At 40.8% G+C, this 23,774-nt stretch overlaps 1 protein-coding gene across 1 annotated transcript; it reads right to left on the reverse strand.

The window, feature by feature from the left end:
* Positions 1 to 1,552: 1,552 nt before the first annotated feature.
* On the reverse strand, positions 1,553 to 3,916 carry LOC142750353 (protocadherin gamma-C5-like). Its single transcript, XM_075859351.1, has one exon. The coding sequence runs from the start codon at positions 3,914 to 3,916 to the stop codon at positions 1,553 to 1,555; it is 2,364 nt and encodes a 787-aa protein (XP_075715466.1).
* Between the last annotated feature and the right edge of the window lie 19,858 nt (positions 3,917 to 23,774).

Below are 23,774 nucleotides of genomic sequence, written 5' to 3' on the forward strand. Positions count from 1 at the left end.
TCAGTGCATAGACAATACTTGTTCGCTCTGAACAATTTTTACCAACCCGAGTAAGACATGCTGCAATGAATGGACAAGCCACCACCTCAGTCTTTGATGCATGTTTCACCCACTGCTTCCATAAAGCTTCTATGAGGCCTGGCAGCAGACTATAGTTTTGTCTTATGACAAAACTAAATGTCTTCCCTTCTCTTCACTGGGAGTGCTCCTACTTTTATCAGTAGCGACTTATTTAATATAATGCAATTCCCTGTTTTGCAACTCTCTTTGCTCAGATTGCTCTCAGCTAAAATAATTCAAGTTATGAAAGTATGTCAAGTTATAAAACATGATGCTATTCTCTAATATCCAAGTCCAGGCACCTACAAACCTCCATGAACAGCCACAGATTATGATGTGTTCCATTCAATACTTAGTTGTCCAAACAACAGGGCCTCTTATGATAAGCTTGACTCCAGAGTACACACAATGTGAGTAGGCAGTGTCCAACCTGAACAACGTATTTAAGTAGACTGTAAAAACAATAAACTTGTGTAGATGAACCCAAAAGAATCCCAACCCAAAAATATATATGGTATAATTGGGAAAATAGTTTTATAGTTTCAGGTTGGATCTCTACAGGAAAGCAATGACTAGTTGGAAACTTGACCATAATGAAATAATGTAGTTCTCCCCACTTCTAATAGCTGCTTTTTAGATTTATACTAGAAATACCTTCCAAAGGCAGTAGTTCTAAAACTGCCATACACATGAGATGCATGTCAGACAAACCCGCCACATTAGGCGGGACTGGCCGACCATCTAATGTGTATTGCGGCGTCACGACTCTTCCCCTACCACAGGCGTCGGGGGAGAAAAGAGTCGGGCATGTTAACATTTTAACATGCCCAATCCTTTTGTTCATTAGTAGATGAGCCGCTTTCTTACTTCTCGCTATTAAAAACACAAGCATGCTCCTCTGAGCATGGGGGAGTCAGGAGGAATATCTGTTGGTCAATTGATCGTTCGGCCGACAGCTAACTAAAATGTATGGCCAGCTTAAGACTTTCTTGTTAGAACAGTTAAGAAAGGCAAAGTACTCTTCTATTTAAATAGTATCCCATCCTGACAACATAAAAGACACAAGAATGTCATCTATCCTGCCAACTTAAGTTCAAACTTAAGACAGCCTATGGCATGGAGTCACAAAAACATGCATCATGTCTATAGGGCATTTAAAAGCACTGCTAGTAGCAAGCCTTTTATAGCTATAATAGAGAAAATAGTTGACTTTGAAGTAATACATTAATATGCATGTGCAAATGCAAATAATTTTTCCTCGACACAAACATATTCCTGTAAAAACATGGGTGGAATAAAATATGTTGTTATACAGTATATATGTGCGTGTTCGACTTTCTGAATCCTTTAAATGATCTTAATAGAAATCAGAGAAAGACAATGTCAATCAAATGTTTTAATAGCCAGTTTCCAGACAAATGTTTAATATTTGATCATAGACTTTTCAGTATATGCAAGGATTTTAGGAATTGGACTTCAGTAAAAGGCAATATTAAGCACATTGGACAATGTTCCTCACCTGAATCACATCGCTGAAGTCACTATTGATGGAAAAGGACTCCTCATCATTCAGTATATCCTTTAGCTGAGGAAAATCCAAAGGCCTTAAGAAGGTGAAATCAGTTCTTTCTAATGCTGGTGAAATGCAGGTACTATAACATTGATTTGTAGGTCGATTCAATGTCTTAACCTCCATGTATTTTAAGGTACCATCTGAAGTGAGCTGAAGAGTTGGTTGGTGGTGACATTGAATGCCATTCCTTTCAGACCCGCCAAAACATTTGCATAGGCTTTGGTCATTATTTGTCCCTAAACACCTTACAGCCAGAACAATGAATGTAATGACTGACACTGCACTGACAGCAACAAGAGATATTATTAAATATAAGGTCATGTCCGATGCTTCATTATGGGCTGACTGATAGTCTTGAGACTTAGGAGTTTCATCATGTACCACCTCTTCAAAGGAAACATAGATTGTAGCTGTGCTTGATAAGGCTGGGTTTCCATTGTCCCTAACAAGAACCAAAATGGTGTACAAGCTTTCATCAGACTCAAGCAAACTTCTCATCATTCTTATTTCTCCGGTATGTGGAGTGACTTTGAACATGGAAGGATCAGATGACTCTAAGATGCTATAAGAAAGCCAAGCATTATAACCTGAATCAGCATCTACAGCTGCTATTTTGGTGATCAGATAACCTGCCGACACAGGGCGAGGTATTCTTTGATGCTCAATGTCCTCTCTAGTCAAAACTGGATATAGAATTTTTGGATGGTTATCATTTTGATCCAATACAAATATATAGAGCGTGGCATTTGTTTTTAACTTTGGCGACCCTTGATCTTCTACAAAAACTGTAACTTCTAAAAGTTGTATATGTTCATAGTTGAAAGACCGCTGAGCATAAACTTTGCCACTGTTTTCATTTATATATATGAAGGAAGATATTGGAGAACCTGCAATATAGGTTTCTGAAACAGAGAACTTTAGTTGAGAATTTTGTCCTTCATCTGCATCGGTAGCAAACAAAGTGCAAAGTAAAATTCCAGGAACATTATTTTCATATATGTAGGCATTGAAATAATGATGTGAAAAAACTGGAGGATTATCATTGACATCTGAGATATTGAGTACAATTGTTCTTTTTGTGTTCATTGGTGGCGAACCTAAATCAGTGGCGACTAAGTATATGGTGTACTGAGGTTTCATTTCTCTATCTAAAACACCATCTGTGATCAAAGAATAGTGATTTTCAAATGATTTAAATTTAAAGGGAATCCATGGTGGTATTGCTACGTGCACTTCTCCATTTTTGCCAGAATCTCGATCAATTATATTAAACAATCCAACTACTGTGCCAATAGGTGTATTTTCTGGAATTGAGTTTTCAAGGGAAGTCACATAAACTTCAGGAGCATTATCATTGGAATCTTCAATTTCTACTTGAATGACACAATGTCCTTCCATAACTGGAACACCTTTATCTCTTGCTCTTACATAGATTTCATAAAAACTAGAATCTTCAAAATCAATTCTTCCTTGAACATGAATCTCTCCAGTATATGGATCAAGCTTAAACAATTTTCCTGCTGAATTTAGACTGTGGTCCTCTAAAGAATACTCAATTTCACTGTTTGGACCTTCATCCTTATCTGTAGCATTAAGTCTTATTAATAATGTGCCCGGCATAATATTTTCTAATAAACTAATCTTATAAACTAGCTGATCAAATGTTGGAGGGTTATCATTGTTATCTAAGACATGGACAGTTATTTTTGTTGTCCCCGATCTAGCCGGATGGCCACCATCTAATGCAGTCAATACAAGGTGATGTTCAGCTATTTCCTCTCTGTCTAAAGAATTTTCTAATACTAATTCTGGGAAAAGCTTTCCATCTTTTAATTGCTTAACATTCAGTGAAAAGTATTGGCTTGGACTCATCTCATATGAACTGACAGCATTAGTGCCTACATCTTGGTCAATAGCGTTTTCTAAAGGGAACCTCAACCCAGGAGCTGCAAGTTCAGCTATTTTAATCAGCCTTTCATTATTGATAAAATGAGGTGAATTATCATTTATGTCCAAAACCTCAATAAACAAACGAAATAACTCTAAGGGCTTCTCTATTATCAATTCTACAGGCAACAAGCAGCTTGAACTGAAACCACACAAGCTTTCTCTGTCTATCTTTTCATTCAGTAGCAGATCTCCAGTTTCAAATCGAAATACAAAATACCTTCTGCTTTCTTCAGATCCTAGTCTTAGTCTCCGCTCAAAAGTCTGTTCAGCATTCAATCCCAGATCATGAGCCACATTTCCTATAAGTGTTCCAGGCTCGGATTCTTCTACCATAGTATAGTGTAACTGAGCAGAGACCCTTCCAAAAAATCCAAGAGAAAAAACATATAATACTTGCCACATCCAAGCATTCCATTGCTTCTTAAAGTGCATTTTAATGAAATGCTTCCCTGAGAATGATAGGTAAAAGATGTCAGGTTGTTAGATGAACTCCCAAATCATCATATGGTCTGGATTAATCCAATAAAGCAAATTAAATCCTTACTAACTGTTCCTTTTATCAAAGCGACTTTGCATAGCTTTGTTATTCATACTGATCAAAGTGAGAGAGGGAGGGTGAGTCACTGACGGGGGTGGAGAGAAGGAAGACAGCAAAAGAAGATATTATGTGTTAGCTCTCAAGATTATTGGTTAAGAGTTACTCCCACTCTTCCAATGACTAAAACTGCTCTGGCATTACAATAAGTACTAATATAATGGCATTAGTAAGTACAGAACAACTCATATCTTCCAATGTTCATTTTTAAGAGGCAGCATTTTTGCTATAGAATAGAAAAACACAAATTCAGACAATTAAAAACCCGAACTAGAGATCCGGCGCTATCATACAATTCTATACTGTATTTTAAACATATATAATAATTCCCCTGCAGCAGATGGATCCTTGATGCAGTTAACAAGTTCGTCCCTACCATAAAAAGAAATTCAAGTGCTTGACATATTGTAATTATACATTACTAATTCTACCATGGAGATATGCAAATCTTGGAAGAGATATTACGCCTTTGGAAAAAATAACTTAAGGCACATTTTTCTGGAGTGAAGAAATCAGAAAACTGTAGTCTTCTTTTATGTGACAATGCAGAAATGAATTTATTTACACAGTTTTGTATAAACTAAAATGAATCCAAGACTCTTTTTGATCCTTTTCCAAGAACACATTGGTACCAAATGCTCAAGCCCCGTCTGTTATAATGTTGTTAAAAAAAAAAGTGACTGAGTGGGCAGCTATCTCATATAAGCCTACAGATTTATACACAAAATATTTCCGCTTCTATGACATGATCATTTAATATTTCTTCCAAACTGATTATAAGTAACAAATATTAAAAACTTCAAATAGCCAACAATATTAAGAGGCAAAAAATCAACTGAATGTTAGTAGAAAATATAAGCGCCTTAGAACATGTCTTCTAAAATGTTTTGTGCAGAATGCAGTGACAGAAAGGGCAACCTCTTCTCTAAAGTAAGTTGTCCAGGTGATCATCTGTTGCTGGTGGAACTTGTAACCAAACACACATCTCCCCTGCTGCAGCCGCTATTGGAGAAATGTAGAATCACACGGTCAGCACGAGACTGCCAGACCTGGAGCTAAGTTTTCTTAGTGGCTCTCCACATTGGTTATTAGAAGAGGAGTCCCAAACCCGAGCAGGGCTTATGGACAGGGGGTTAAGGAAAGAGATGGGTCCCTGATTTTACTTATTACATCAACATGCAGGAATAGTCTGTTCCATTTTTAGAGGAACTATTCAGCTTCAGTTAAATGGTCAGCTAACAGCCAAAATTTCAGAGAATTATATACATAAAATCTGGTCAAAGAAAAAGTGTTAGTGTTGCCTTTAGCAACGAATGTGATCACAGTTTTCATTTTAAAATAAGATCTTGAAAAAACGAAATGGAAAGCATCCATGGCCAAAGTCATAGTAGAATGCATTGTGCAGGTTTCAACCAGGGCTTCCGTCCAACTAACCTCATCACAAAATCCAAAAGTAAATTATAGACAGCACTCACGTCTTAATGAGAAAAGCTGCTGAGCCGAACTGTTGCACGACCGGATTAAAGTTACTATATCTTTTTGCATCAAGACATGAGTGTTGTCTGTTACTTTCTTGGTGGATTAAAATAAGATCTTGGAAGAGAAAAGCTGGAAACTGATTGGTTCCTATGGACAACACTGGCAATCTTTTTTAGAACAGTTTTTATGTACATTGCCTAGAGTATCCATTGATACAAACATACAATTGAGATTGACATGGAATTTTTTTTTTTAAATGAGGGTATCCCCATTTAAAAGTTTAGGTGTGACAACACACTGCATACATAGAGGGATACCACCACTGGACATGTTGCTTTTTATCCAAGTTTGCCTTTCATTTAATAAGAAATTGATTGGGACATACCCTTAAACAGGTCAGGCATTATTAATGTGTTATAACACGTTATTTATTAAAGCATCCATGTGGTATTTTAGGATCAAATGAATCACATCCATGGGCATTCATGGTTTGATCCCTCATCGTTGCATGGATTATTTTCTTGTTCAACAAACCAAGACTTCCATCACACAGAAGATCAAACTATGGATGCATGAAGATAGATATGGACAAGCCCTATGAAAATCCACCCACCATATAAGAGATGTCTAATTAGGTTTGAGAAAGATGCTGCCCACGACCTGTTATATCTTTAGTGGTAAAAATCCCATTAGGACAGTAAGTGACAGTGCAACACAATTATTATAAGCAACACATGAACCGTAGCAGGAGAAGTTTGGATTATTGCTAACAATAGTAGGTTTAGCAGTACAGAATGCTCATAATATAGAGAAAGTGGCTGACAGATTTGACAATGTTACAGATTGTGTTTGATGTTTTGATAGCTGCCCGAGGGGGCATGTGCATGTGCCAAGTACTTGACCCAGCCTGTTGCCATTATATAGACCTTATTGGCATTATGCAGGACAAGTATGACATAGATAAAGCTAAGAAAATAAAGAAAGACTTCAGGAAATCTTTTCCAATGCTTCACAGCAAAGGCTAACAACGTACCCACCATCCTAGATCTTTTAATTAAGTATGTACCTTATGAGTGAAATGAGTATGGGAAGGAATATTGCTGACATGCCCAGGGGATAAGGTGAAAAGGCTAGGTAAGTCCGCAAGGGGATAAGCCCTCTTTTAAGTACCTGGCTTGGATACAAAATGTCCTCAAATAAACAAAAGGTGGGAAATGTGAAAGCGATTAGAATATGTTTAAAAGATGACATTTTGCGTGGTCTCAATTTTGTATAGTTGGCGTCCATTTTGGATCGTTGGAATCCATCTTGTGGCATGAAGGAGCCATTTTGAGATTAATAAGTCATGATTGTTTTAAAGCAAATATATCTGTGAGCATTGTCTGAAACAATTCTATGTTATTTGTTCTTGAGATTAATGTTTTTTATTTAGTCTCTCTCTAGTATGGAGAATACAGATGAATATTTACCTATTTTTGTGTGGTAAGGAGCCGCTCAACCTTGAAGCTTATGGAGAAAGATCATGTTTAGTACAAGGGAGGGGGTCAGTCTGACTCTTAGCCTTGGAGAAGAGTTTTGTATACTATAAGGGAGGGGGAAGTCTGACTCCTAGCATCTGTGACGTGGTATATTTTGGGAACTTATGGTTTACATTCGAAACACCTCCAGAGCCTATGATTGGTTCAGGACAAAACATATTGTCATTATATGATATTGGTTAAATCATAACCAAATTAATGTCATATTGTAAACATTGTAAACAATTGTCTGGAATCAAGCTGCTTCTACTTTGAAAGATATTATTTTAATTGTTTGATGAATAAACGCCAGAGAAGGAATGTGAGCATAAAAAGCATGGTCTCTTGTGTCATGTTTTCTCATATTCATATATATATATATATATATATATATATATATATATATATATATATATATATATTGATTATCTATGATTTTAAACTGGATAAATCACTGGCGGGCGGGTACCGGTTAACATACCCAATACAAAATTCAGTCTAATATATTTCAGTCTAATATATTTTGGCCCATGATTGCATCAACAAAATGTGATTGATGTTAGGTGGATCCTTTGTGTCAGAAACACACAGAACCCGCTCTTAGTTGAGCCATCAGTTCAGCTGAACTCACAGAATGGGCTACATAGAAACTGTATACATAGAAACTGTAATGTAAAAAGTGAAAAAAATAAAAGGCAATTCAAAAGTACTTAAAAATACAAAACACGGTTATTTAATAAAAAAAAAAAAAAATAACACTGCCTTCAAGGCATGCAAATTTTTGCACCCTTTGGACAGCCTGCTGAAATATTTAACTATATATATATATATATATATATATATATATATATATATATATACATTTATATGGATACACCTAAATAAAATGGGAATGGTTGGTGATATTAACTTCCTCTTCACACACTGATAGCAACACCGCAGAAGAAATGCTAGCACAAGGCTTCCTTAGACCTTTATCTTTGGGGTCATCTGAAGGTAATTGTCTATGCTGTGAAGATACGAGATGTGCAGCAACTGAAACTACGGATACTGGAAGCCTGTGCTAGCATTTCTTCTGCGGTGTTGCTATCAGTGTGTGAAGAGTGGGAGAAGAGGGTTGCATTGACAATCCAACACAATGGGCAGCACTTTGAACACATTTTATAAGTGGTCAGAAACTTGTAAATAACTCATGAAAGAATAAAGTAATGTTAAAACCAAGCACACCATTGTTTTTCTTATGAAATTCTCGATAAGTTTGATGTGTCACATGACCCTCTTCCTATTGAAAAAACTAAAGTTGGATACAAAATGTCCGACTTCAAAATGGCCACCATGGTCAACACCCAGCTTGAAAAGTTTCCCCCCTCCCATATACTAATGTGCCACAAACAGGAAGTTAATATCACCAACCATTCCCATTTTATTTAGGTGTATCCATATAAATGGCCCACCCTGTATATATATATATATATATATATATATATATATATATATATAGATATAGATATAGATATATATATATCTATCTATATCTATATATATATATATATATATGTATACATATATAATCAAGATACAGATGAATACAGCACTCCAACATACCTATATATCAGGCCATGTGCTCGATACCAGGGGATGAATCAATCCCCAACTTGAATGGGAAGCAACCATACACTTAGGAAACGGCACCAGGACTTCAGAGTAGATGAAACAGGGTGGATTTATTCACTTCAAGTGAGCGACGTTTCGGTTCAACAGAGAACCTTTCTCGAGCTGTTACTGCGTTCTATGGTTGCTTTCTATATATATATATATATATATATATATATATATGTCTATATATAGACATATATATGTCATATATAGATATATTTATATATATATATATATATATATATATATATATATATAGAAGAAGAAAATTTGCAGCACTCCAACATGAAAAAAGTGGTGGTTTATTCAATCCAAAACAACAATTGCTGTTGTTTTGGATTGAATAAACCACCACTTTTTTCATGTTGGAGTGCTGCAAATTTTCTTCTTCTATATATTATTATACGTCCGAGGATCGGGACGTTTTGCTGGGCTCCTGGTCGATTATTCTTATGTGAGTGCTGCTGCCTTCTTGTTTGCTATATATATATATATATATATATATATATATATATATATATATATATATATTTGTAAAGCTACTTAATTGCTTAAATCTAATAGGAAATCTACAGTATTTGCTATGTTTTTGTTACTTTACATTTTATAGACTGGGGATCTTTGGGTAAAGCTGAAAATGTCACTATAGTCCAGAGTTAAGTTGCTATATATGCCCCAAAGATTTACTAATGTATTCTAGATATCGTCTGTTATATTTTTTCGGGCCTCAGATTAAGTCTGTGCTGGGCAACACTCTTGAGTGACATTATCCCTGTGATTATCATGCAGAGGGAGTTTTTCTCCTGCTCATACTCTTGGGCAGTACACAACAATGGTCAAGAGTCATGACTAAGCACAGACATAAGCTACAGCCCAGAAGGGGGCAGTATTGACCCCGAAGTTTTAGTTAAAGGGGTTATCTGGGTTATTAAAATTGATGGCCCATCCTTAGGATAGGCCATCAATATTACATTGGTGGGGGTCGGACTGTTGGCACTTCAGCTGAACAGCTGCTTGAAGGGGCTGCAGCGCTTGTAAGTGTGCCATAGCCTCTTCATTCTTTACTTGGTTCTCCTCTCCCATTAATACTGGTGCAAGATATTGCACCAGTGTCACATTCACTTGAATGGGACAGTACGAGTGACGCAGCCCCCCAGCGATCTAATATTGATGATCTATTCTAAGGATAGAGCATCAATTTTAATAACCCAGTTAACCCCTTTAAGCAAAAGTTAGGAACGCTTTAACTTGCTGATATTTCATCTGATCCAATTAATTTATTTTTATTTTTTGTACCTATTGTTGCCCTTCCCCTCAACCCTGTAATGGCAGGAAGGAGGTGAAGGGAAAGTGAGCCCTAATCTACCCACCGCCCTGTCCCTGCCTACTTGCAACGACCCGCCCTAGGCGACGAGGTACAACTGGGCGGCGGTCCCTACGCTGGCTAAGTGCACAGGAAGACAAACAGGGAACACGCAAGGGAAGGGGCAGTAGCCACGGAACGCCACGAGGAAACGGGGCGGCGAACGAACAGTCAGGACCAGGACGAAGTGAGTACACCCGAGCAGGCACGGAGACAGAAGCAAGCCAGGGCAAGCAAGCAGGTCAAGCAGAACTGCAGCAAGGCAGAAGCACGGCAGAAGCAGGCTGGAGCAAGCAGCAGTGGGGCCAGGAATCCAAAAGAATTACAAGCACTGAGGGAGAGCACAGGGCAGGTAATAAAGGGCAGGGGGCGGAGCTAACTCCGAGAGACCAGGCCGCGATAGGCTCTCCCACTCCTGAGCCTGCCACCCTGGTTGGTGGGAGATGGTGTCAGTCGAGCAGGTCTGGCCTCAGGTGTGGATTGATTAATCCCAGGAGTATAGCTAGATGAAGTACCTGGCAGATCCCTAACAGTACTCCCCCTTTTATGAGGGGCCACCGGACCCTTACTAAGGGGACCCGGTTTAGTGGGGAAGAGGAGGTGGAACCTCCTGATCAATACCCCAGCGTGAACATCACGGGCAGGTACCCAAGTCCTCTCCTCCGGCCCGTATCCTCTCCAATGGACCAGGTACTGGAGGGAGCCCTGGACCATCCTACTGTCCATAATCTTGGCCACCTCGAATTCCACCCCCTCAGGGGTGAGAACGGGAACAGGAGGTATCCTCGAGGGGGACCAGGACGGGGAGCAGCGTTTAAGGAGGGAGGCATGGAAGACGTCATGTATGCGAAAGGATGGGGGGAGCTCCAGACGGAAGGATACAGGGTTGAGGACTTCAATGATCTTATAAGGTCCAATAAATCGGGGAGCAAACTTCCTGGACGGGACCTTAAGGCGCAAGTTCCTGGACGACAACCAGACCAAATCCCCGACGACAAACCGGGGGTTAGCAGAACGTCTACTATCCGCCTGAATCTTTTGTGCGCTCTGGGACGCCTCTAGGTTCTTCTGAACCTGGGCCCAGACAGTGCACAGTTCCCGATGAACCTCCTCTACCTCAGGATTATTGGAACAACCAGGGGAGACGGAGGAGAACCTTGGGTTAAACCCGAAATTACAGAAAAACGGGGAGACCCCTGACGAGTTACTGACCCGGTTATTCAGGGAAAATTCAGCAAGGGGAAGGAATGAGACCCAATCGAATTGACAGTCAGAGATGAAACACCTTAAATATTGTTCCAGGGATTGGTTGGTCCTTTCCGTTTGGCCATTAGTTTCGGGATGGAAGGCGGAGGAGAAGGACAGATCAATCTCCAACTTTTTACAAAAAGCTCTCCAAAATAAGGAAACAAATTGTACCCCTCTGTCAGAAACGATATTGACTGGGGCCCCATGGAGACGCAGGATGTGTTTCACAAACAAAGAAGCTAACGTCTTGGCGTTAGGTAGCTTCTTAAGGGGCACAAAGTGGCACATCTTGCTGAAGCGGTCGACTACCACCCACACCACCGACTTGCCCTGAGATGGAGGCAAATCGGTGATAAAATCCATGGAGATATGGGTCCAAGGTCTCTGGGGAATGGGCAAGGAACGTAGTAGGCCCGCAGGTCGGGACCTAGGGGTTTTGGACCTAGCGCAAACCTCACAAGCGGCGACGTAAGCCCTAACATCTTTAGGCAACCCAGGCCACCAATAGTTTCTGGTAATGAGGTGTTTGGTGCCCAAGATGCCAGGATGACCAGATAGAGCGGAGTCATGGTTTTCCCTGAGTACCCTCAGCCGGTATTGCAGGGGAACAAACAGTTTGTCCCCAGGGACGTTCCCGGGAGCTGCACCCTGATCAGCCGCGATATCAGAAGCTAAATCAGAATCCGTGGCAGAGACGATTATACCAGGGGGTAAAATACAAGCGGGATCCTTCTCGGAAGGAGGATTGGCCATGAAACTACGTGACAGAGCGTCAGCCTTAATATTCTTGGACCCAGCCCTATAGGTAACCAAGAAATTAAATCTGGTAAAGAATAGTGCCCACCGAGCTTGTCTAGGATTAAGCCTCCGGGCCGATTCTAGGAAAACCAGATTCTTGTGATCCGTAAGGACCGTTACCTGGTGTCTGGCCCCCTCCAGGAAGTGCCGCCACTCCTCAAAAGCCCATTTAATGGCTAGAAGTTCGCGGTTACCAATATCATAGTTACTCTCCGTGGGCGAAAACTTCCTAGAGAAGTAAGCACAGGGGCGGAGATGGGTGAGGGAGCTGGTACCCTGGGACAAGACGGCCCCCACTCCCACCTCGGAAGCGTCAACCTCCACAATAAATGGCTCCTCTTGGTTGGGCAGAATCAGCACGGGGGCCGAGATAAAGCACTTCTTGAGAGTCTCAAAGGCCTGGACGGCCTCAGGGGGCCAATGGAGGACATCGGCACCCTTGCGGGTAAGGTCCGTAAGAGGCTTAGCGACGACCGAGAAGTTGGCAATAAATCTCCTGTAATAGTTGGCGAACCCTAAAAAACACTGTAACGCCTTAAGGGAGGCAGGTTGGACCCATTCCGCCACAGCTTGAACCTTGGCAGGGTCCATGCGGAATTCATGAGGAGTGAGGATTTGCCCTAAAAATGGTATCTCCTGTACCCCAAAGACACATTTTTCAGTCTTAGCAAACAGATTATTCTCCCGAAGGACCTGGAGCACCTTCCTGACATGCTCCACGTGGGAGGACCAGTCCTTGGAAAACACCAGTATGTCATCAAGGTACACAACAAGAAAATTACCCAGGTACTCTCTCAGGATTTCATTAATAAAATTCTGGAAGACAGCAGGGGCATTACACAACCCAAAGGGCATGACCAGGTATTCAAAATGACCCTCGGGTGTGTTGAACGCAGTTTTCCACTCATCCCCCTCTTTGATGCGGATAAGGTTATATGCCCCCCGTAGATCGAACTTAGAAAACCATTGGGCTCCCTGAACCTGATTAAAAAGATCCGGAATCAAAGGAAGTGGGTACTGGTTCCTTACGGTGACCTTATTCAGGTTACGATAATCAATGCACGGCCTAAGACCACCATCCTTCTTCCCCACGAAGAAGAAGCCAGCACCTACAGGAGAAGTCGAGGGGCGAATGAAACCCTTGGCCAGGCATTCTTGGATATACACCCTCATCGCTTCACGTTCAGGACATGAAAGATTAAATATCCTACCCTTAGGAAGCTTGGCACCAGGCACCAAATCGATAGCGCAATCGTAATCTCTATGGGGGGGCAACACCTCGGAGGCCTCCTTAGAAAACACATCGGCGAAGTCCTGAACAAACTCAGGAAGCGTGTTTACCTCCTCCCGGGGAGAAATAGAGTTAACGGAAAGACATGACATAAGACATTCATTACCCCATTTGGTGAGATCCCCAGTATTCCAATCAAATGTGGGATTATGCAACTGCAACCAGGGAAGACCTAATACCAGATCAGACGATAATCCCTGCATCACCAGTACAGAGCACTGCTCCAAATGCATGGAGCCAACCAGGAGTTCAAAAACAGGAGTATGCTGAGTAAAATAACCATTAGCAAGGGGGGTTGAGTCGATTCCTACTACAGGGATGGGATAAGGTAAATCAATACAAGGCATCTTTAGAGACATAGCAAATTCCACAGACATGATATTAGCAGATGAGCCAGAATCCACGAAAGCACTGCCCGTGGCAGACCGGCCAGCAAACGAGACCTGAAAGGGAAGCAAAATTTTATTGCGTTTCACATTAACGGGAAATACCTGTGCGCCCAAGTGACCTCCCCGATGATCACTTAGGCGCGGAAGTTTTCCGGCTTCTTATTCTTGCGCCTGGGACAGGTGTTCAGTAGATGCTTGTCGTCCCCACAGTAGAAGCAGAGACCATTCATTCTGCGAAACTCCCTACGTTGTCGAGGGGACGTGGAGGCCCCGAGTTGCATAGGTACCTCCGAGTCCTCCGTGGAGGGGCGAGGAGACGGGACCTCGGGGGGAATCGCAGAAAAGTCAGAGGGGAGCACACTGAAGCGTTCTAGCTGACGTTCCCTGAGACGACGGTCAAGTCGTACTGCTAGGGCCATAACCTGGTCAAGGGAGTCAGGCGAGGGGTAGCTAACCAGCAGATCCTTCAGGGCGTCAGATAATCCTAACCTAAACTGGCACCTTAGGGCCGGATCGTTCCACTGAGAAGCTACGCACCACTTCCTAAAATCAGAACAGTATTCCTCAACCGGTCTCCTACCCTGACGTAAGGTCACCAGCTGACTCTCGGCTAAAGCAGTCCTGTCAGTCTCGTCGTAAATGAGTCCGAGGGCAGAGAAAAAACGATCAACAGAGGAAAGTTCAGGGGCGTCAGGAGCCAAGGAGAAGGCCCACTCTTGGGGCCCTTCCTGGAGTCGGGATATGATGATACCCACCCGCTGGTTCTCGGAACCTGAGGAGTGGGGCTTTAGGCGGAAATACAGTCTGCAACTCTCCCGGAAGGAGGGAAACGTCTTACGGTCCCCTGAAAACCGGTCAGGTAACTTGAGGTCGGGTTCTAGAGGTGAGGTGAGGGGTACTACTAAAGCAGCGTCACCCTGATTGACCCTTTGGGCCAGGGCCTGGACCTGTAGGGAGAGGCCCTGCATCTGCTGGGTCAGGGTCTCAAGGGGGTCCATGATAGCGTCAGCGTAGGAGAAATGGTAGACTAGGTAAGGGCTTGTAATTATGTAATGGCAGGAAGGAGGTGAAGGGAAAGTGAGCCCTAATCTACCCACCGCCCTGTCCCTGCCTACTTGCAACGACCCGCCCTAGGCGACGAGGTACAACTGGGCGGCGGTCCCTACGCTGGCTAAGTGCACAGGAAGACAAACAGGGAACACGCAAGGGAAGGGGCAGTAGCCACGGAACGCCACGAGGAAACGGGGCGGCGAACGAACAGTCAGGACCAGGACGAAGTGAGTACACCCGAGCAGGCACGGAGACAGAAGCAAGCCAGGGCAAGCAAGCAGGTCAAGCAGAACTGCAGCAAGGCAGAAGCACGGCAGAAGCAGGCTGGAGCAAGCAGCAGTGGGGCCAGGAATCCAAAAGAATTACAAGCACTGAGGGAGAGCACAGGGCAGGTAATAAAGGGCAGGGGGCGGAGCTAACTCCGAGAGACCAGGCCGCGATAGGCTCTCCCACTCCTGAGCCTGCCACCCTGGTTGGTGGGAGATGGTGTCAGTCGAGCAGGTCTGGCCTCAGGTGTGGATTGATTAATCCCAGGAGTATAGCTAGATGAAGTACCTGGCAGATCCCTAACAAACCCCTTCATATTTTGCCTAATTTTTGATTGATGTAACTTGTACTAATTGCTTTTCATTTTAACTACCTGTTACTTCCTCTAGATATAAAGCACTGTTGGATATGCTGATGCTATATATGTAAAGATTATTATTATTGTATTAAACTGTAGAAAGTATTATGCATGACTCACAAACATGTACTGTTTATTTTCTTTTTAGATTACTCTACTGGAGATATATTTTTGTGGGTCACAATTATAACTATTCTTGATAACTAATATACTACTAAATTAATCACAGTTCTTTATAGGGAGGAATACTGCTGGTGAGCTGTGGAAGAAAGTTGTATGAAAATCTATCTCAAGGAAGAAGAAATAAGTGAAAAATTATGCTTGGCAAAGCTAAAGATAACTGATGTATTGTTGCTTTAAATGTACAAAAGAAAGACAATAAATAAATAAATAAATTCGTTATTAAAGGTGTATTCCAGCCTACAGCATTTTTTACTTACTCACTGGGACCCCCAACAATCACCAGAACAGAGTACCCTGGTCCCCTATTTTCCCTCAGCCGCAAGACTTTGAATGAAGCGGCAAAGCCATGCCCGGCCCCTGCTCTATTCAAACTCTTCCTTCAGCCATCTTGCGGCTGAGGGGAATGGGGGTCCCCTGTGATTGGTGGAGGTCTCAGTGGTCAAACCCCCACTGATCTAGCACTTATAAACTATCCAGTGGTTAGGAGAAAAATGCTGTAGGATGAATCACCCCTTTAAGTATCATCTCACTGTAGTCTCCGGCCATAAAGCATTCAGTTTAGTTGTTAGCCAACTGGAAACTGCAACACCTGTATAGATGTGTTCTTTTTAACTTGTTTCTAAATCTGACATATCCTGAGCTTTAATGGCGCAAGATGTAAAGCAAACATATAAAATGAAAAGTATACCTCCAGTGGATGCCATCTTTCGACCATCTGTCACCCAAAGACTACCATTTTTCAAAATAGTAACATTTTAATTTCTAATATTTAATTTATACTTTTCTTTACTGGATGGTGTGAGATTGTATGGAATTGTTATCATGACAAATTGTATAACATGATGCAGTTCAAGAAAAGTTAAGTGTGGACACAGCTGTAGTTTTTGTTTTTTCTTTTTCTTCTAATAATTTTTTATTTTTTGAGAGATTCTTGAGAGATTTCAGTGTATATATATATTTTTTTTTTTTAGATATTCTTGAGATATTCTAGTGTATATATGTATATATATATCATATGAAGATTCAAAATTCAAAAGGTGGTTTATTCATCGATGTAAATGCAATATTTAAGCCCTGTGACAGAACTAAAACGTTGCATTTATATGAATTAATAAGTCACCTTTTGCATTTTGAAAATACTGGGAGTTCTGCGATTTCTTCATCAGTGTATATTTTGGACCCAGGATCAAGGTCAGGTTTGAAAAGCACCCATTGGTAATTTGTTTTGGAAGTGCTACTGGTTCCTTCCCTCCTTACTATATAATGTCATATTAATAGTAGAAAGATACAGAGACTGATAGAGGAGAGCTATCACATGGTAAACACAACTTTCCCTATTCTTCTCAAACTCCACCTAGAAGCACTACTGTATATTTTTCTGTAAGTCAGTCTACAGTACAGATGTGTCCTTCCTCACTTTTTCTGTTATCTCAGCATATCTTGAGATGTGTGGTGCGAGATGACCAGCTTTTGATTTTGCAAATCCCCTTTAAAAGATGTCTATGCTAAATGTGTCTATGAGCCGCCACCCAGTAATTGTATTGTGAATTGCAGCCTGTCAGGGGTTTTGCAAGCATGTCGCGATATTGTATTTAATTGGTTAAATAAGCAGTTAGAATCCTTAACCAACAAGTGTTGTATACGGAATATTACTTGAGCTAACTTGCAAAAAGTGTTTTAACACTCTATGAATTTGTCAGGATATGTTTACCCCTTTTGACACAAAGTGTATTTTATATAGGTTACAGTGCCCATGTGTGCATTGTCTGCTCCTAATGCATAGCCTATGCGAAAAGAGCTCATGGAAAAGTTTGTATAAAGTAGACAAGCCCTTTCAAATCAAAACTCAGAAATATAAAAACTCAGGAATAGGCAACCTTGGTGAGGTAAAGATTTATTCTTATAAGTAAGATGAATATCTTGTTTCACACAGAAGAGAAATAACCTGTTTAAACAACAAACTGGACCAATGTTCACCATATGAACGGAAAAAGTGATAAGACCAAAATTGCCACTTTCTAATCAGATTGTAATGTCAGGATAGGGAGACAGACAGGTGAGCCCTAATCTACCCACAACTCAGTCCCTGCCTACTTGAGGTGGGGTTCAAAAGGTGGAGTGGAGGGCACTACCTGGGTAGCATCACGCTGGTTGCACCTCTGAGCCAGGTCTTGGACCTGTAGGGAGAGACCCTGCATTTGCTGAGCCAGGGCCTCAAGGGGGTCCATAGTGTGTCAGGGACCAGGGTAGAAAAGTATATGGGCCTGTGATTATGTAATGTCAGGATAGGGAGACAGACAGGTGAGCCCTAATCTACCCACCACTCAGTCCCTGCCTACTTGCACAGCCCGTCCTAGGTGACGGCGTACAACTGGGCGACGGTCCCTACGCTCAATATGTGCATGACAGACAAAACAAGACAAGGGTACACAGTAGCAAAGGGAAGAGGGGCAGTTGCCCACGGCAACACCGTGAGCAACAGAGTAGTGGACGAGCCGAGTCCAACCAGGAGTGTACGTGGTAACAAATGCAGAGCAGGAAAATAGTTAGTCAAGCCAGGGTCAATATGAAGCAGAGGTCAATGGTAACAGCAGGAACAGCAGAGCCAGGAAACAAGAGAATCACAGGCAAAGGACAAGCAGCAAATGAAGGTATAAGTAGACCAAGGGCGGGAGCTAGAACTGTCTGGCCAGGCTGCGATAGGCTCTCCCACTCCTCAGCCTACCAGCCTGACTGGTAGCAGATCGAGTCACTCTAGCAGAGAACTAGGAACAGATGCAGGCTGATTAACCACGGGCGTCGACACAGAAGCGGTGTCAGGCAGATCCTTTACACAGATATTATAACATGATAGCAGAAGCAAAAACAAGAACGTACAACAATGAACTATTATTATAACAATTACTGGAATGTGTGTTCACCACTGTGATCATCATTAAGTTCAATACCGTTAAGACAAGAACCGATCATCGAGGCAGTTGATCAGCTGATAGAAACAAAGAAAAAATGTTGGTCCGCTCACCACTGAGGCAAAGTTAAACACCACGTGTCTCTGTTTTTGATCGGAGAGGAAATCTACGTCGGAGGTAGGCAAGGATCCAGAAATTCTAGAGATGGGTCCGGCACACGATGTATTTAAAATTCAATGCTGCTTTATTGGTATCAAATGTTAAAACAAATGGTGTTCTGTGCCCAGGATTTTATTTATCTGTTTTAACATTTGATACCAATAAAGCAGCATTACATTTTAAATACATTGTGTGCCGGACCCATCTCTAGAATTTCTAGATCATTGATGAGCGTTTGTTTGCTCTTCTAAAAAGGAGCAATGACCAGTAATGTATGGGGACGAGCGATTACACAGGGCAATGATCGTGAACCAGTGTTCATATGAATGCTCATTTGCCTGATTACTGGCCTGTGTAAAAGGGCCCTAAAGCATTCTCATTGCTGAATTGCTCAGTCAAGACCTGTTAGAGATCTACAAGTAGATCTCAACTTACTGGTTGCCTGTCTGGTGATTTCATTGTAGCCAAAATATGTCTATACCAATTAGAAAGCATTCTTAGTTAGAGGAGCAAGTATAATTATAATATTATCAGCAGATTATAATTATTTTAAATTGTAAGCCACATATAAATATATACTGTACATCATGCTGCGTCCTTAAGAGCGGGAGTCACTTTTTGTAACAGCTTTCTGGTTTGGATAATAGAGCTGGCTATAGCTGGGGGACACCTTCCCCCCTCTATGATGTTTATATGTCTGATATTAACAGTTGCAACCAAGTCCTCTAGGTCCTAGTACTTTGAATCCTTTCTGAATATGTCCCATAGCTTCTATAATGCTGCCTAGGTTCAACTTACTATGTCACATACCTGTGGTACAGTATTTTCTGGCAGCCTGTCTGGTTGATCATTTGCAACAGCTGAATCTTCAGTGTCTATGAGATTGTCTGTAGGGACGTTCTGCACTGATTTCAGATAAGCAATTTCATTCTGCTTTGAGTCCATAGTCACACACACATCATAAGAGAATGGAAAAGGTAAACTTGTATCACTGATCTCAGAAGGACATCCCAGGGTGAACTGAGGATACACGTTTTGGCTAAAAGTTCCGAATGATGTTGGAGTGTTTGTTTTTCTGAATTTTGAAATCACTATAATCACTACAGTTACAATGAACAAAAGAGAAATCAGCGCAATCGAAACTACAAGGTAGAAAGTTGTATTAGAGGATAAATCTGAATAAATTGTTTGATGTTTTATCTCTGGTTCAACTTGTTGAAAGTTTTCTACTACAACCAAACTCAAAGTAACTGTAGATGATAGAGATGGAACTCCATTATCCTTCACCAGAACCACCATTTTTTGTCTTAAAGAATCCATGTCTGGTAGATCCCTGCTTATTCTGATTTCACCATTACGTTGACCAATGGTAAATAAAGATGGTTCATGAACTTGTAGTAAGTGATAAGAGAGCCAGGCATTGTGTCCAGAGTCAGCGTCCACTGCGATCACTTTGGTGACTAGATAACCTTTCTCAGCAGAGTGAGGAATAAATTCATATAATGCTGATCCCTCAGTGTCTGGAGATGGGTAGAGGATCTTAGGAGCATTATCATTCTTATCAATGATACATATCCTCACTGTGACATTACTGCTTAGAGGAGGAGATCCACTGTCTTTAGCCATCACCTGGAACTGAAATTCCCGCAACTGTTCATAGTCAAATGATCTCTGGGCATAAATCACCCCAGTCATTGAGTTGACAGAAACATATGATGTCACTGGGATATCATCTATGTTATTACTAAGAACAGAATATGTAATTCTAGCATTTTCATTAATATCATAATCTATAGCATGGATACTATGTATTGAAGTCCCTTGCAGATTATTTTCTTGCATGTAAACAATATAATTTGTTTTCTCAAAAGCAGGTGGATTGTCATTCACATCAGAAATATTCAGCTGAATGGTTTTATTGCTGGATAGCTGAGGAGATCCATTATCCCTAGCTGTAATTGTTATATTATAATGACACATTTTCTCTCTATCAACAAAAGTTGTAGTTACCAATTTATAATAATTTCCAGAGGATGATATTAATTGAAATGGTACATGTTCAGAAAGTTCACAAATAACTTCCCCATTTTCTTTGCTATCTAAGTCATGAACATTAATAAGTGTTATAATTGTACCTGGTGGAGAATCCTCTGGAATTGTTGCTGATAGAGATGTGACAGATATTTGCGGAGCATTGTCATTGATATCAATTACATCAATATAGATCTTACAGTGAGCAGCCAGGTTACCACCATCTTTAGCTTCCACAGTTAACTCAAATCTATCTATGACCTCATAGTCTATATCTGCAATCACAGTGATACTTCCATTTACTGGATCCAAACTGAAGACTGAGTAGATACTTTCAAGATTGTCACTAAATGAATATCTTATTTGTGCGTTCAAACCTTCATCTTCATCCACCGCATTTAGCTGGAGAACCAGATAATCAATGGGAACATTTTCATTTATACTTATTTCATATATGTCTTTGGTAAATGTGGGGAAGTTATCATTCACATCTTGGACGACGATCTTTATGAAGGCAGTCCCAGTTTTAGAAGGGGTCCCCCCATCTGAAGCAGTTAGGATTAAGTTATAAATACTTTGCTGTTCTCTATCTAGAGGTTTCTCTAAAATAAGTTCAGGGTGCTTCATTCCATCTTTGGTCGTTTTTATTCCCAGTGAGAAATATTCATTTTCTGCTATCTTATAGTCCTGTACAGAATTTATTCCAATATCAGGATCCTGTGCAAGTCCCAAAGTCAGACGTACACCAGGTAAAGCCGACTCACTTATTGCTGTGTCAAAAATGCTTTTTGAAAAACTTGGTGGATTATCATTTACATCCTGAATTTCCACTTTAATTGTGTATAAATGCAAAGGGTTTTCAATCACGGCTTCAAAGCTGATTAGACAATTTTGTTTTATCCCACAGAGAATCTCTCTATCTATTCTTTCTGCAACATACAAGTCTCCGCTTTCCACGTTAATATTAAAGTATTGAATGTTTCCCCTTGAAAAAATATGGAATTTTCTTAATTGCAATTCCATTGTTTTCAAGCCCAAATCTTTTGCTATATTTCCTATTGTAGATCCTTGCTTTAATTCCTCAGGAATTGAGTAGTGAAGCTGAGCACTTGAGGGTTCAGATAAAAGGAAAAGAAGAAAAATTGCTACTTGCCACATCATTGTCCTTATTCCAGAATGGTCAATCTTCTTATCCATTTGAGATGATAGATTTCTGATTAATAATATCATTAAATACATCCACAATGGAAAATGAAAAATAATCCAAATTCAAAATTGTGTCAGCAGAATAATCCAAGCTGCAAGAGGATGAATAAAGATCCTTTATTGTTCCTTGTTCTGCAGATTTTTGCTATGAAACGATAGTAGGTATTGAGAGTCCTATGAACTCATTTCCTATACACAGTCAAACACTGGCACTTAGAGTATACGTAAGGAACTGCAGCAACACGTTTCCATTCCACTCCTTCAATAAATGCAAAGAGATACAATGTTTCCAGAACAATAGTAGAAAAATTGTTTCGTTATAATTGGCTCTTTGTAACTCAATTTGCTTAGTTATATTAGAAATTTATAAAAAGCCAGTTTATATATAAGCAAATATGGCATTGAACTAAAGAATTCCTCCAGTGATAAGCCAATTACTACTATTCTCAATAAGGCTTTTTATACATCAATAAACACCAGAATACAATAACTTAATTATAAAATATTGTCGAGCTGGTATAAAACGCATGAACTTTTACATAGAATTAATCCGACATACTTCCCCTTGTGTTGGAGATGTAGTAAAGATACAGGGAATATGTCACATGTCTGGGTAAATTGCTCCCCAATTAAACCTTTTTGGAATATCCTAGTGAAAACATTGAATGATATTTTCTCGACTACAGTAAAATTGACACCTAATCTTATTCTTTTGAGCCTTTTCAGAATTCAGAATTGTAACAATAATACTGAAGTAACATTACAATTATTAAATGCTGCAAAACTTTTTATTCCTCACCTGTGTAAGGAAATATCTGTTCCCTTGATAAAAGATTGGTATAAATAGGTTTGTATTATACATAACTTTGAATAAAGACGTTGGATAATAAAGAAATAGAAACTTTGATAAATATCTCAAGGTTTGGCACAAATTTTAAATTTCCAGGAATCAGATCAAAATAAATAGATTTTACCCCCTAAAGTAGATTCTGCTTACAGAGGCTCTGTCACCAGATTTTGCAACCCCTATCTGCTATTGCAGCAGATAGGCGCTGCAATGTAGATTACAGTAACGTTTTTATTTTTAAAAAACGAGCATTTTTGGCCAAGTTATGACCATTTTTGTCTTTATGCAAATGAGGCTTGCAAAAGTCCAAGTGGGCGTGTTTAAAGTAAAAGTCCAAGTGGGCGTGTATTATGTGCGTACATCGGGGCGTTTTTACTACTTTTACTAGCTGGGCGTTCTGACGAGAAGTATCATCCACTTCTCTTCAGAACGCCCAGCTTCTGGCAGTGCAGACACAGGCGTGTTCTCGAGAGATCACGCTGTGTCGTCACTCACAGGTCCTGCATCGTGTCGGACGAGCGAGGACACATCGGCACCAGAGGCTACAGATGATTCTGCAGCAGCATCGGCGTTTGCAGGTAAGTCGATGTAGCTACTTACCTGCAAACGCTGATGCTGCTGCAGAATCAACTGTAGCCTCTGGTGCCGATGTGGCCGACACGATGCAGGACCTGTGAGTGACGACACAGCGTGATCTCTCGAGAACACGGCTGTGTCTGCACTGCCAGAAGCTGGGCGTTCTGAAGAGAAGTGGATGATACTTCTCGTCAGAACGCCCAGCTAGTAAAAGTAGTAAAAACGCCCCGATGTACGCACATAATACACGCCCACTTGGACTTTTACTT

This window comes from Rhinoderma darwinii, chromosome 3, assembly GCF_050947455.1.
Source record: "Rhinoderma darwinii isolate aRhiDar2 chromosome 3, aRhiDar2.hap1, whole genome shotgun sequence".
Lineage (NCBI taxonomy): Eukaryota > Metazoa > Chordata > Amphibia > Anura > Rhinodermatidae > Rhinoderma > Rhinoderma darwinii.

Coding starts and splice junctions, on each gene's coding strand:
- LOC142750353 (XM_075859351.1), bottom strand. CDS start 3,916: ATGGTAGAAGAATCCGAGCCTGGAACACTTATAGGAAATGTGGCTCAT.